The sequence below is a fragment of the Anser brachyrhynchus genome, assembly GCF_964034855.1.
Source record: "Anser brachyrhynchus genome assembly, chromosome: 14".
Taxonomy (NCBI): domain Eukaryota; kingdom Metazoa; phylum Chordata; class Aves; order Anseriformes; family Anatidae; genus Anser; species Anser brachyrhynchus.
The window spans coordinates 20,139,005-20,151,336 of record NC_137709.1 but is presented as its reverse complement, the minus strand read 5'-3'; the positions used below and the strand labels follow the sequence as shown (position 1 = coordinate 20,151,336).

Below are 12,332 nucleotides of genomic sequence, written 5' to 3'. Positions count from 1 at the left end.
ATGATTTGGAGATGTCATGAACAGCCAGGAGACAAGATTTAGTTAGAGATGGATCTGTCTGTACAGTGGGCAAGAGTAGAATTAAATATTCATTCAGCTGTGAAAGAGGATTTTGACTTGCCTGTTTTCTGAGTTTGATTTCTGCAAGCATGGGAATTGACAGAATGCTTTTTTTTTTTTGGTGCCTGGACATCAACCTATCTCACTTCTGATGTGTACCATTAACTGCAAAATTCAAGCAGGGCACATGGAAAGGGTGAATTGAAATCTGCAGGTGTGGCTACAATCAGAAATTCATGCCCTATTCATTTTTGATGGCTAAGATTGCAACTCACATGTCATATAAAAATGTTTGCTTGTCTGTTTGCAACACAAAATGTGTAATTCATTATAAATATTTGCAATTCGTAGTTCTAATAACTTATGGTTTGGAATATCACACATTTAAAGGACTTGGGAATCATTCTGAATTACAAGTGGATAGGAGAATTTACAATGCACTCTCAACTAACATATGGCAAAAATTAGTACAATAATTCACTGCAGTAGATACGGGTTTCTGGACAACTGTAGCATGTGTTCGGTGCACAGTCCTGTACACCACAAGAGTGAAAGTAAAATGCCATAGTCATCTGAAAAATGCTGCCTCCTCCTTTAAACATATTGCTTGCATATCTTTTGTTATGCACAGACATTTAGTTAGAACAAAGCAGTGAACTCATGCCTTTGTGAATCATTCAACTCATACTGCACAAGAGGATTGGAACCCAGCACAGCACTGCTTGAATTTTTGGATAAGACAAGTTCTGAAATTTTGCCACAGTGGAGAAGATGGCTTTGCGTAAAATATAGTTGAGCAATGATCAGAGCAGACAAATTCTGGAATGTTTGGGTCAAGGAGGTCACTTTGGTGCATTCTCCACTTCCTCCCAGAAGTGCACTGTTCAGCACAGTACAGTGTGTTAGTCTCTTCTGAGAAAGCTGTAGTGAGTGGTTTATTTTCTCCTCTTCTATCACAGAGAGGCTTTCTCAAACAGGGCTGATGCCGATTTCATTTCTCCAAAGTAAAACACATCTTTATTTTCCTGTTGGAAGAGCCAAGAGAAACAAAGGGGGAAAACAAAAAAGCAGCATGCAGCTTGGGGGGGTGGAAGTTCATTGTCTTCATAAATACAGAATTAAATAAATAACCCGATCAGCCCACACTGGTGTCAGCACTCTGAAAGTGGGAGAAGCACGCAGTAAATCGCTGCATGTAGCCAGTGCTGAACACCGGAGCGTGGCTGTGGAGCCTTAGTGGCCCCTGTGGGGGCCATGAGTGATGGTACCAGTAAATCTGGTTGGCAGCAAGCACCAGGGCGTCCTTGCTGCTGCTTCTACAGGCACAGCAGCTCGGCTCTTCAGCTTGCAGAAGTTTAGCAACTCGACAGCTTACAGTTCTGTCGGAATAAAAATAAATCCTCCCTGGCTGCAGGGAGGGGAAGGTCAGAGGTGCCGTGGAGACAGGCAAGCAGTGTTGTGCTCATGCTGCTCCTGCCCCACTGGCCTGGTGGGGTTTGACAGGTGTTGGCAGGAGGGTCTGGGTGCAAGCAGGGATTAGTGGTGTGCTGCCATTTCCAGTCTGTAAGGGGACGGTAGGAGCTTCTCCTTTCTTTGATCCTTCTGGCCAGGAGCAAAGGAGATTTTGGGTGAGAAACCACTACATTCAGGTGGGACGGATGGGCTGATTGCTTTGCATTACTTCAAGAACTATTGAAAGAGTGAATAAATTAAAGAGGCTGCCCTGAACAATCATAAAACCTTACTGAGTACCTATGCCTCATTTTCACCCCCAGGGGTGAGGCTTTCCCAGCCCCATTTACAAGGTTGCATTTAGGAGGGGCAGCCCCCCCTGAAGCCCCCCTGCCCACCAGGCAGTCAGCGCAGTCAGTGCCGCTGGGGCCCCTGACCCCCTGACATGGGGACAGCCCTGCCTGGGTGCCGCCTGCTGCAATGCACATCAGGACACCCGCTGCTGTGCCTTTTTGGCAGCTTTAATTCCACAAAGTCATTACTTCTGGCGGGTTAATGGGTTTAAAAGCACTCCTGTTTCCCGTGCGGGCCAGGTCTGGGCTGAGTCACGCAGCAGGTTCAGTGCCTGGCAGGATCACAGCAGTTCTACCCCCGGGGCATGGATGGAGCAGTTGTTCCCTTCCTCCTGCCAGGGTGGCATTTTGTGGGTTGCAGCTGCAGCTTGACTCGTAAAACACAGAATGCTTGCTCAGAGATGCTTCCTAATAACACTAGCAAGTCTCACTCAAGGATCTGGGTTTACAAGTAAAAGCCTGCTGTCCTGTCTCCTCCTGTTCCTCTTGTCTCTTATCCTTTCTCAGGCATTGAGACAGCCGCAGAGACCGCAGAGCTTCCTGAGGCAGAGCAAAGCAATCACTGTGCGGGCTGGGCCAGCCCTGGCAGCTGCGGCTGCTCCTGTGCGGCCGAGGCAGCGAGCTGCTGTGAGCAGCGGGGCTCGGGCACCCCGACAGCCTCCAGACGATGGCCTGGCAAACGCAGCCCTCTCCTCGCTGCTTGTCCGCCTCTTCTCCGCCTTTCCATGCTCAGAGCCATCCCTTGACATCCGACAAGCTGGTGGCTCTCCCAGCGCGGGCGCTTCGTCGGCAAACATGCATTTAGCCTCAGCCAGGGGGACGCGCGCCTTCACTATCGCATTTCTCCACGGGACAGTGGTGGCCGCTGGCAGCAGCAGAGGTGTCTGGAGGAAGGAGGGACAGTGACGACAACACAGTGCACAGCCAAGATGAGGTCTCTGCCCAACCCGCTGAAGACCCCAGAAACCACAGCGGGAATCAGGGTGCAGGTCAGCTGTTGGTACCTCACCCTAAATACTGGCTCGCTCTCTTTCTCCCTCAGATGTTCACACATTCCTGGAAACAACACATTGCATAAAGCAGCAGGAAGCTATTTCTGGAGAGGAGAAAGAGATGCTCACAGGCTGTGTTTTCGGGGAGGTGTCGGGTCCCTGCTCTGTTTGTGGTGCTGGCAATCGGAGGCTGTGTGGAGGCTGTGGGAGGACCTGGAATTCATCTGGCTGCAGCAGCCGGCCAGGGCAAGGAAGGGCCTTGCATCTGCTTTAAAAGAAAAGAAGAAAGAAAAAAGCAAATGGAATATTTCAGTACATGCACAACTTTGCTTGGACAAACTCTCAAAAGGCTGACACGGAGATGAAAGATTCAGGGTTGGAATGAAACTCGGGGTCTCATGGCTAATAGTGCGTACCCTCGACTTTATAGCCAACTGTTTGCATTTGCAGGGCACTGTTTAGCTAAGCTGCCTGCAGGCTCCACCAAACTGGGTGAATGGGTAAAAAGCAGTATTTGTTGGTTCTTCCAGGGTTTCTGAAACTTACTTTTTGTTCGTTTGTTTTCTTGCTTTTGCTCTTAAGGAGGAATAGGCAAGCATCAGATAGGCACCTGGGTGCACGAAGCTCACAAACAGATGCAGCAAGCAAACAAAATCCTGGAAAAAAGCATTTGGGTGAAAAACCATTAAATACAAACAAGCCATCTTAGCTTGTCTTGACCAAATTTCAGCATGTAGTGGGAGTGAATCTTCTTTGACTCAGCTTTTAAACATGAAGAATGCAGGGCTTTGGTTTAAAATTGATATTTTTATTTTAGCATAAACTACAACATGAATACCCTTCTAAATGTTTTTTCCCCTTTACACAAGTTGAACAGATTTTTCTGTGATTTCTTCTTATCACTCAAGGATCACTTGGAAAAGAATTTTGGTGGCAGGCTGTTACTGCCCAAAGCTATGCCGTTATTTACAGCAAAATCAGGCCGTTGAGGCCACAATTTCTGACTGGCAGTAACTGCCTGGCAATTTTAAAGATCCAGCAACAGGGGGTCAGGGCTCTGACACACTGCATCATCTTCTTCACTAAAAGGTCGTTAGCCTCAAGATGGATCGTTTGAACTTCAGCTGCTGTTTCCTTCATTGCCTCAATGCTTGCTGTTCCTCCCTGGGTTGTCATAGGTCATTTTGGAGGCAGATACATTTTGCTGTGCTAGTGAGACTTGGAGCAATTGCAGGCTAAGGGGCTTTAGGAAGTGTGCTGCAATTTCTCCAGCAGTCACTTATTAATTTTGGGGATCCAGCAGGCAAGAAATTCATGTTTGCAAAGTAAACATAAAGCACATTCCCACCAAGTTCTTTTGGGGAAGTTTCTGAGCAAAGGATTGAGACATCCCCCTGCCATCTCCATCCCCTGCAATTTTGTTCTTTTTATGTAATTCCTCTTTTTGATAGTTTAGAGGAGACTCCATGAATCCATTGAAAGACATGAATGGGTGCAGCTAATATCTTTGCAGATGTCTGGGCTGGGATTTTGAGTTTTGTTCTTGATGGTAGGGATTTATTTTGCTTCCTCCTAGCAAGTCGATGCAAACATTATGATTGCACTCAGACAATCATGCTCCTGTGATTCAATTACTCTCATTACCAGGCCTGTGGGCAGCCACCCTCAGCTGGCTGCACACCACAAGCACGTTATCACCTTGTTGTGTATGGCTGAGGCACCATGAAGGAACATCTTCTGTGCCTGGGAGAGCTCTGTCCTTAGGGTCCCTCCAGTGCTCAGCAAGAGGCACAAGAGAAACTAATGAACTTTTTCATTCAGTAGACAGAATTCCACTGGTGGGCTTTACTTTAAATTGCGGTAGTGTCATTTTTCATCAGCTGCAGGTGCCTGGATGAGCTATGCTGACATCTATGGGTGATGCCAGGCAGCCCTTTTCACCAGTCCTATATGCTTTCCCATTACAAGTCTGGAGCACAACATCAGGCATGGCCAGAAGTGTGTCCCATAAAGCATGAGCACTGCTGGAAGGGTATCAACAGGGTGGCCCTGGAGTCACGCTGGGGCTGCTTCTTGTGCCTGGTACTGAGCCATCCCAGGGCATGAAATATTACATCAGCCAAGACATTTTTAACTGGGAATTTCAGGGGCGGCAAAAAATAGTACCTTCAATTTGACACAACCCCTGAGTCCTCTGGGCAATGCAACCAAAGATTGCTCAACATGTGTTTCCAATCCAGTACTTTCAGTCTGAGTATCAGTTCCCCATGTCAGCAGGGGAAAAAAAAAAAAAAAAAAAGGAAAAAAGAAAAAGAGAGAAAGAAAAAGTGGCCAGGAGCATAAAATAAGCCTAGAATTAGACAAAAGTTTCTGGCCATCATGGCAGTGATGTTTCGAAACAAACTCTCGGTAAGACTACATGGAGAAAAAGTCTAATTCTTACCAAGCTGGAGCATGGTGAATTTACAAAAGTCGTATCATTGTATGATATGACTGCGACAGGGGAAACTGCCTTAAGACCCCACAAAGCCCCACTTTGCCCTTCAGTCTGACTGCTGTGGAAGCCCAAAGCAGAGCTGACCCTCTTGTTGATACCTGGCCGTGCTGCCTTCATAACATGGAGCTTGCTGATTTTCAACCCTGCTGATTTTGTGTCCATCAAGGAACACACAAACAGAGATTGTCCCCATTTCCCAAAGCCCTCACAGAGCAGGTTTCTGCACTTCCTACCCCACAGTTTCCCTTCTGGGAAGCAGCTGCAGTGCATATTTCCCGCTGGCTGGCAATGGGCTTTCAAAGGCCGTAACTCCATAGGTCAGCAGCCCAGTACCCTGAGGTTGCCTCTGGCTCATTCCCAGTGTCAGGGTTTGGCACGAGGTCACATCCAAAGATAAATGGGAAGAAAGGAGCTTGTCCTCAAGTGCTGCTGTTCCAACCGTTTGATCCAGGATCTAATATAAAAGGCAATTTGAAGACAAGGTAATGGCTCTACCTAGCAACTATGAAAGTATGAAAAGCAGAGCTCAATTCTACAAACTAATTTTATTTTATGAGGTTGCAATTTGCAAGAAGCGTAACACACTTGACATGGTACCTACAGCAGCATGGTATTTATTAACCAGAGCACTCCCACAGTTTGCAAGTCATAATAAAATTAGCATCTTCCACCAGGTGTTTTTCTAGTCAGGGTTCTTAAGGAACAGCTCTTGGCCATAAAGCATTTACTTTTAATCTCCTCTCTGGAGAAAAACAAATAATTGCTGATAACATGTGCAGATACCACAAGATTAGAGGAATAACAATAAAGAGAAAGAGCAGTTTGGGGTTTCTCTGCCCTCTGAAGTGCTTGGTTAACTGAGCACAAGGAAAACATTTCTGTAGGGCTACAGAAACATGGTCTGCATGGCTGTGCATCTTGGCATACTGAGCACAAACTCGGACTGCAGCCTAATCTCATAAAGAGCGAACGTGAAATAGGCTTCAGTGCTGAACATCAGCTCCCAGCTGACACCGTGACTGCAGGGCGAGGGTCCCCGTGGATGTTTGGGCGGGTGCCGGAATGGGTGCTGCCGTATACCCAGCCAGGCAGGGCTGGCAGTAGGTACCTTGCTCCGGGAGGAGGCTGGGACAAACAGGGAGGACTAACAAGTGTGGTGAAAGGTCTGGGGAAGGGGCTGTACAAAAATATTCCCGGCACATTAACTGGTTGTCTTGTACTAGAGAAGGTAAAGAGAACGGAGTCTATTTGGGGCAGGGAAATCTAGCACGAAAAGGCATAGCAAGAATAAGATGTGGAAGTTCAATGTACAAAACTTGCTTTAGAAACACAGCATTCACTTTTAACAATGAAAATTGGGATCCATGACAACAGATTAGAATACATATGGTTCTCTACCTCTATAAATTTAAGTTTCAAGATTGGCTTTCTTTGTAATAACATCTCTAATTCAAGGAGAGGTGCTAAAGACAAGGCAGGAGTGAGTTCAGGTCTTGCTCCAGACAGACGCGGAGCACAAAGGGCTCTGCTGGTTGTGTGACCTGGTGTCTGGGAGCAAGTTCCCCATTCAGCTGGGTGCTGCCAGCCTCGGGGCAGGAAGGCAGCCCGGCCCTGACAGCCTGGGACAAGTGACGGACACGTGGTGGCCGCTGGGGCGCAGAGGGACACACAGGCGCTGCGAGATGGCCTGTTGGGCCAGGGCCTAAACCCATCTGCTCTCAGCAGTGTGTGGCTTTGTGAGGAGCCAGAGCATTTTATTGCAGCCCCATGAGGGGTGATGAGTGAAAAAAAGGAGAAAACAGAATCCCCGTCCCTCCCTGGAGTGTTAGCAGGAGGACCACACGGGCACTGTTTTGCATTCAGTTCAGCAAACTCATTCCTGGTAATCTTAAAACAACCTCCCTCTGGCTCCCAAATACCTTTCTTTTGAGCCCTTGCTAGTATTTCCCAGTTTATTCTTCAGAGTGGGAATGTGATGGTATGTACAGCATACACAGACATCTCAGCTCGTTCTGCCATTTAAACCTAGACCGGACAGAGTAGTTAAAGACAGTGTGTGGGGACAGTCTGACACGGGGGAAGTCTCAGACTGGGGAATTAAGAGCATAGATAGCTCTTACTAGGTCTTCCCTTTCGCTAATAGTGTTAACCTTGTCAAGAGATAATTTGGTTTTCACTTAAATTTCATCAGCTGCAATTCTGAAAAGGTATTCTATAAAAATATATGAGATCATTAGACTGAAAAACAGATAAAAACAAGTTCTGTAGATTCTTGGAGGAGCTTTTTTTTTTTTTTTTTTTTTAATTTCTTGTGAATCTTTGCCAATATTTGCAATCAAACTTATGTTCCAACTTCCCTGGCACAATTTTACAACTTGGCATCAATCTTCTCTCCAGTAACAGACTTGTAGTGTAACATCCACAAATACTGTGACTGGTAGTTGCAAAGGATCACAAGCAGGGCAAGGCGAGCTATAAATATCAGAAGGTATGTGTTAGCTCAGACAGGAGATATGGGATGAACAAGGAGACAGACAATGAGATTATGCAATCTATTATGCAGGATGCAAGGGCAGAGAGGCCAGGGATTTGGGGAATTTACCTGCTCAGTAGCAGCAGTTCTCACCATAAAAATAAGAGAGTTGCACGCATGGCAAAGGGGTTGGCTGTGTTTAGCTCTGTGCAGCACCGAAGGATCTACAAGCCAAGGATGGGACATCATCGTCTCCATCCTTTCCCCTATCCCTCCTGTAAGCCACATGTATTTCTCTTTCTCCCAACTTCCACAAATCCATGTGTGTGCAGGGCGTCCTGCGGCTGATGGCACACACAGAGCACTTCCAGGAAGCTGTGTGCCACTCACCAAGGCTGAGGCCACCCTGTGCAGAAGCGTTTGTAATAGTCAGGACGTGCATCCAGAACAGCCACGGGGACGTGCAGAGAGCAAAGCATCCAGCAGTCATGGCCGGGCTGGCAGGCAGCTGCAGCGAGGGTCCAGTCCCTTCCCATCCACCAGGCTCCCTGTGCCCATCACCTGCACTCCCTGCTCACCGTGCTCCCATCGCCAAGCCCAGGACCACTCGGACTTGGGAGCAATCCTGCAGCAGCTCGCTTCTCGCCGCTGAAGTGTAAGAGATAACAGGAAAACTGGGGAGAAAGGGTGGAGAGCCCAGACCAGGCTGCGTCCCTCTGATTGCTTCAGAGGGTGAAGAACTTGCACCCACCTGCAGCTGTACGTAAACGGGAGCTGGTGCCAGCGGAGGTTTGGACCCCTTCCCAGACACATCCCACAGGCTTTGGGCTCTGCATTGCTGTTTGGGCTCCCACTGAGCAGCCCTTCTGGGGTCGGCGGCACCCACACCATCCACTTCCCTCATCCCTTGCACCCAGACATCAGGGGAAGAAGCACAAAGGCCGAGAGCTGAGAGAGGAAGGGGGCTTCAGCTCAATTTGGAAAAAAGAGTGTGATTTGCACTGCTAACCAAAGGCAGATGCATGGTCGGGGGAGCTTATGGCAGAAACAGCAGTGTGCAGTGTCTGGGGCAGCGTCCCTGCTTTGCCCCTCGTGGGTTTTGGGGAGCGTATCGCCGATCACCGAGGACAGGCAGCCACCAGCATCGCCGCGTGCAGCGCGCCTCCAGCTTGCGTGGGCGAGGACGTGCTTTGGTATTGTGGGTGTTTTCTAAAGTTATTATTGCCGAAGCCTTTCTTTGTATTTGTAAATGTAATAGGCTTTTTATTGAGGTTGGGTTATCCCCAGGGTAGGATGGATGTCGAGACACTAATTTCTTCTCTCTCAGCTGTCATCTTAGAAGTCTGGGGTAAGGTTCTTCCTCCCACCCCTTCCTTGCTTTTTTCTTTCCTAGGGATCTGTGCTAAATTTAAAAGCAGAACAGCTCTTAGATATTTCTTTTTGACACTTCAAAATTCTTCTGCACAAGGATGAAAAGGTAGGGGAAGAGGTGGGGCGACCTTGGCTCCCTGCTCACCAGCTCCCCATGGCGATGAAGCACTACCAGCATCACGTTGGCCTCTGTGGGCAGTGTGCAAGCCCATCACTGGGCCTCTGGGCCTCCCTGACTGCACAGTAGCCCCTGCCAGCCAAGCCCATGAAACCCACTGCCTGTACCAATATAAAGCAGCTCCTACTGGGATGCTGGCCCTCGGATAAGCTGGTGCCCTGTGTCAGAGGAGGCTGGTACCATCCTTCACCCAAAACACGCTTGTCTTGCCCTTAAGTACATAAGAACTGTGCTGAAGTCTGGTATGCAGCTCAAAAAATACCTCTCCAGAGGAAACTGAGAAGTTTTGATAAGAGAAAAGCTTCTTGTAATTGTACTGAGTGAAATCGAGATATTTATCTTATTTCCTACAGACAACAGATGGGATTAGGTTTTTTAAGTACCACGCTTTCCTTCAGTTTTACTAAGGTAATCTCTTTCAGTATGTCTGTCTATTGGAAAAAAAGAGATCAGAGCTACGATAAAATCCCTTCTGTTATTTGGCCTAATACAGGACTCAAGATCAGAAGTTCTGTTCTGCATCCGTTTGTTTCTGATAGGGAAGCCGAGGCATTGAAGGGCACCTTGAGCTTGGAAGCGACTGAAATATCAACTCAGTTTTGTCTATTTTTAATTGCCTGGCTTGTGCTTTGGGTAATGAAGGCAATTGCTGTATCCTGGTGGGGCAGGATCCCTGTTAAGGCTTTCTTTCTGCTCTGAGATTTACTTCTGTAATTTGTTGCCCTGGTTTGTACCTCCCTGGGGCATGGCCAGCTCCTGGCTCAGCACCTAATGGGTGTTGTATGACCCATATGTAACACGGAGCCCCAAGAGAGCCCTTTCTGCGGGAAGCCACGGGGATTTGGCTCTCCATGGGCTGCTGGGGGAGGCTGGGTTGAGGCCAGCCCCTGGCTCGGCAGAGCATCACTTCATCTGCTTATCGCTTACAAAAAATGGAAAGCAATCTGTTTTACAGAAGTTTGCAGCGATCCAGCTGCAGGCAGCCTCTCCAGCGCTGGTGGAGGACGGTGCTGGAAGGAAGGGTGCCAGTACGGGAAATAAATGAGGAGAAGAAGCTGCGGGGATGGACAGTCCTGCTGCAGGTCAACGTCTCTTCTCTGGGCAATTACTGTCGGGTTGCACTTCACTGTTTCTCTGATTCAAATGGAAACTTTAAGTGACTTACATTAATTGTTGTCTTTTCCAATCAAATCTCTCTGGTCTTTGACACGCATGGCTGTTTCTTATTTCTCTCCGCTTTGCACAGCCAGCTTGCATAACGAGCAGCTCATCCACAGCGTTTTGCAATCGCTGGCCTGGAGCAGGAATGTGATTTCCACATGGGCCCTGGAAAGCAGGGGCAGGGCTGTCCCCAGGGCTGTCCCCAGGGCTTCAGAGCCTCACCCGGAGCCTGGGCACATCCTCCAGTCCTCCAAGCAGCTTCCCTCCAGGTTTTCTTCCCTCTTTCCTGCCAAAGACAGCGTGAGGAAACAGCAGGGGAAGGCATGGCAGGAATAGGGAAATCGTCAGTCTGGTGGGACGCGCTCCGTAAAGATGGGCTGGATTTCCCCACATTTGTGTCATCCATCCTCCTGGGTCTCCTGACAGTAAAAGCAGTCAGCTCCTGTTCTGTATGAAGTTATTTCAATAATAACTTTAATTGGTTTGGAGGCCTCGATGAAAAAGCAGGACAAGATCTGTTGGGAAAAGCCCTAATCTGATTTCACTCAAGCCCTTACCAATACCAAGCACCATTACTGGGCTGCCTAATTTAATCCCAGCCCTGCTTCCTGAATCAGCAATATGACGCTAGGTATTTATTCAGGTTTATACACCTAAAGCAGAAAGCTGCTGCTGCAAAACTCATTCGCTCTCATGTAATGGCATTTAGCTGAGCTCAACAGCAACATGTCCTGTGTTGGGAACGTGACTTTCCTAACAGTCTGAGCAGTGGGCACCAGGATAGGTGTGATGAGATGGACACTGCTGTGCCAGGCTTTCTCCTGCCAGTGTAATGAGGATCTGGTGCCTCCTGCATTGGGAGTTGGGGTCTCTTGACCCAAACTGGAGCTCAAGGAGCATTTGAAACTAATTTGGGAATCTGAATAAATTCTGCTTTGGATAGCAAGTTACTATGCACCTACTTCACTCATGTCTCAACGTCGTAGCTCCCAACCGAGGCCGTTGCACAGCCACACTGACTGCTGCTGAGCAGCTGCTTCCCATCTCTCCAGAGCCTTACACATTTTATCAAAGTGTTTTTAGACAATGCAAAGAGCTCTGCATGCCTTAGGGTTAGAAATTCTATATATATCTAAGCAATTATTGTTAAATTATATTATTCATTGTGGCAGCAGACCTCTAAAATTCAGGGCTAATTGTTTAAGTGTGTTTTAATCTTAGGTTAACTTTTTATTCTTTTTCATGTTTAAATAATCCTCTTCCTTTCTTGACTGCTGTACAAGAAGCTTTCCAAGTGCTTCCTGACCCACAGCGGGGCTTTCTGAAAGGCTGTTCATTTAACTGAACGCTGTAAGGAGATACACAGGGAATAGTTCACAAGGCATCTCTCGGGCTTTCCCTGCTAGCAAAAGAAAAACCTTGTCACAGTGGCTAGGAACTACAGGGCAGGGACCTTATAGACGTGGAGAGTGTTGTAAGCCACATGCATGCAGAGGTAAAGAAATGAAATGAACTACAAGGGTAAAAATCGACTACAAGACCCCTGCAGTCAACATGCAGTGATATGTGAGACCCCCACCCTCCTTACACCAGGGAAGTGCACAAGGCTGGCCTGCCCCCCGCCACCCCCAGCTTCTCCCAGCAAGCACAGGTCCACCGTTTCTCAGGCATCTTCGGGTAACAGCTCTCCTACTTCAGGCTTTGCCCTTCATGTATTTCTTAAGTGATTCTATGATTCTCAATGCATCTCACTGCATGCTCCTTCCTCAGACCCTGTACCACGTCCTGCCATCTT

The 12,332-nt window shown here is 47.9% G+C and overlaps 1 protein-coding gene across 3 annotated transcripts in view; it reads left to right on the top strand.

Moving 5' to 3' along the window:
- HTR4 (5-hydroxytryptamine receptor 4) overlaps window positions 1-12,332 on the top strand; it is a 64,077-nt gene that overhangs the window by 17,636 nt on the left and 34,109 nt on the right. Inside the window, exon 4 of one of the 3 annotated variants that reach the window (XM_080554817.1) lies at window positions 2,373-5,184. The exons of the other annotated variants lie outside the window; for them this stretch is intronic. Coding sequence (XP_080410943.1) covers window positions 2,373-2,379 — 7 coding nt within the window. The 3' untranslated portion in view covers window positions 2,380-5,184. Of the gene's footprint in view, window positions 1-2,372; window positions 5,185-12,332 lie in introns of those variants that run through there. 3 annotated transcript variants of the gene reach the window in all.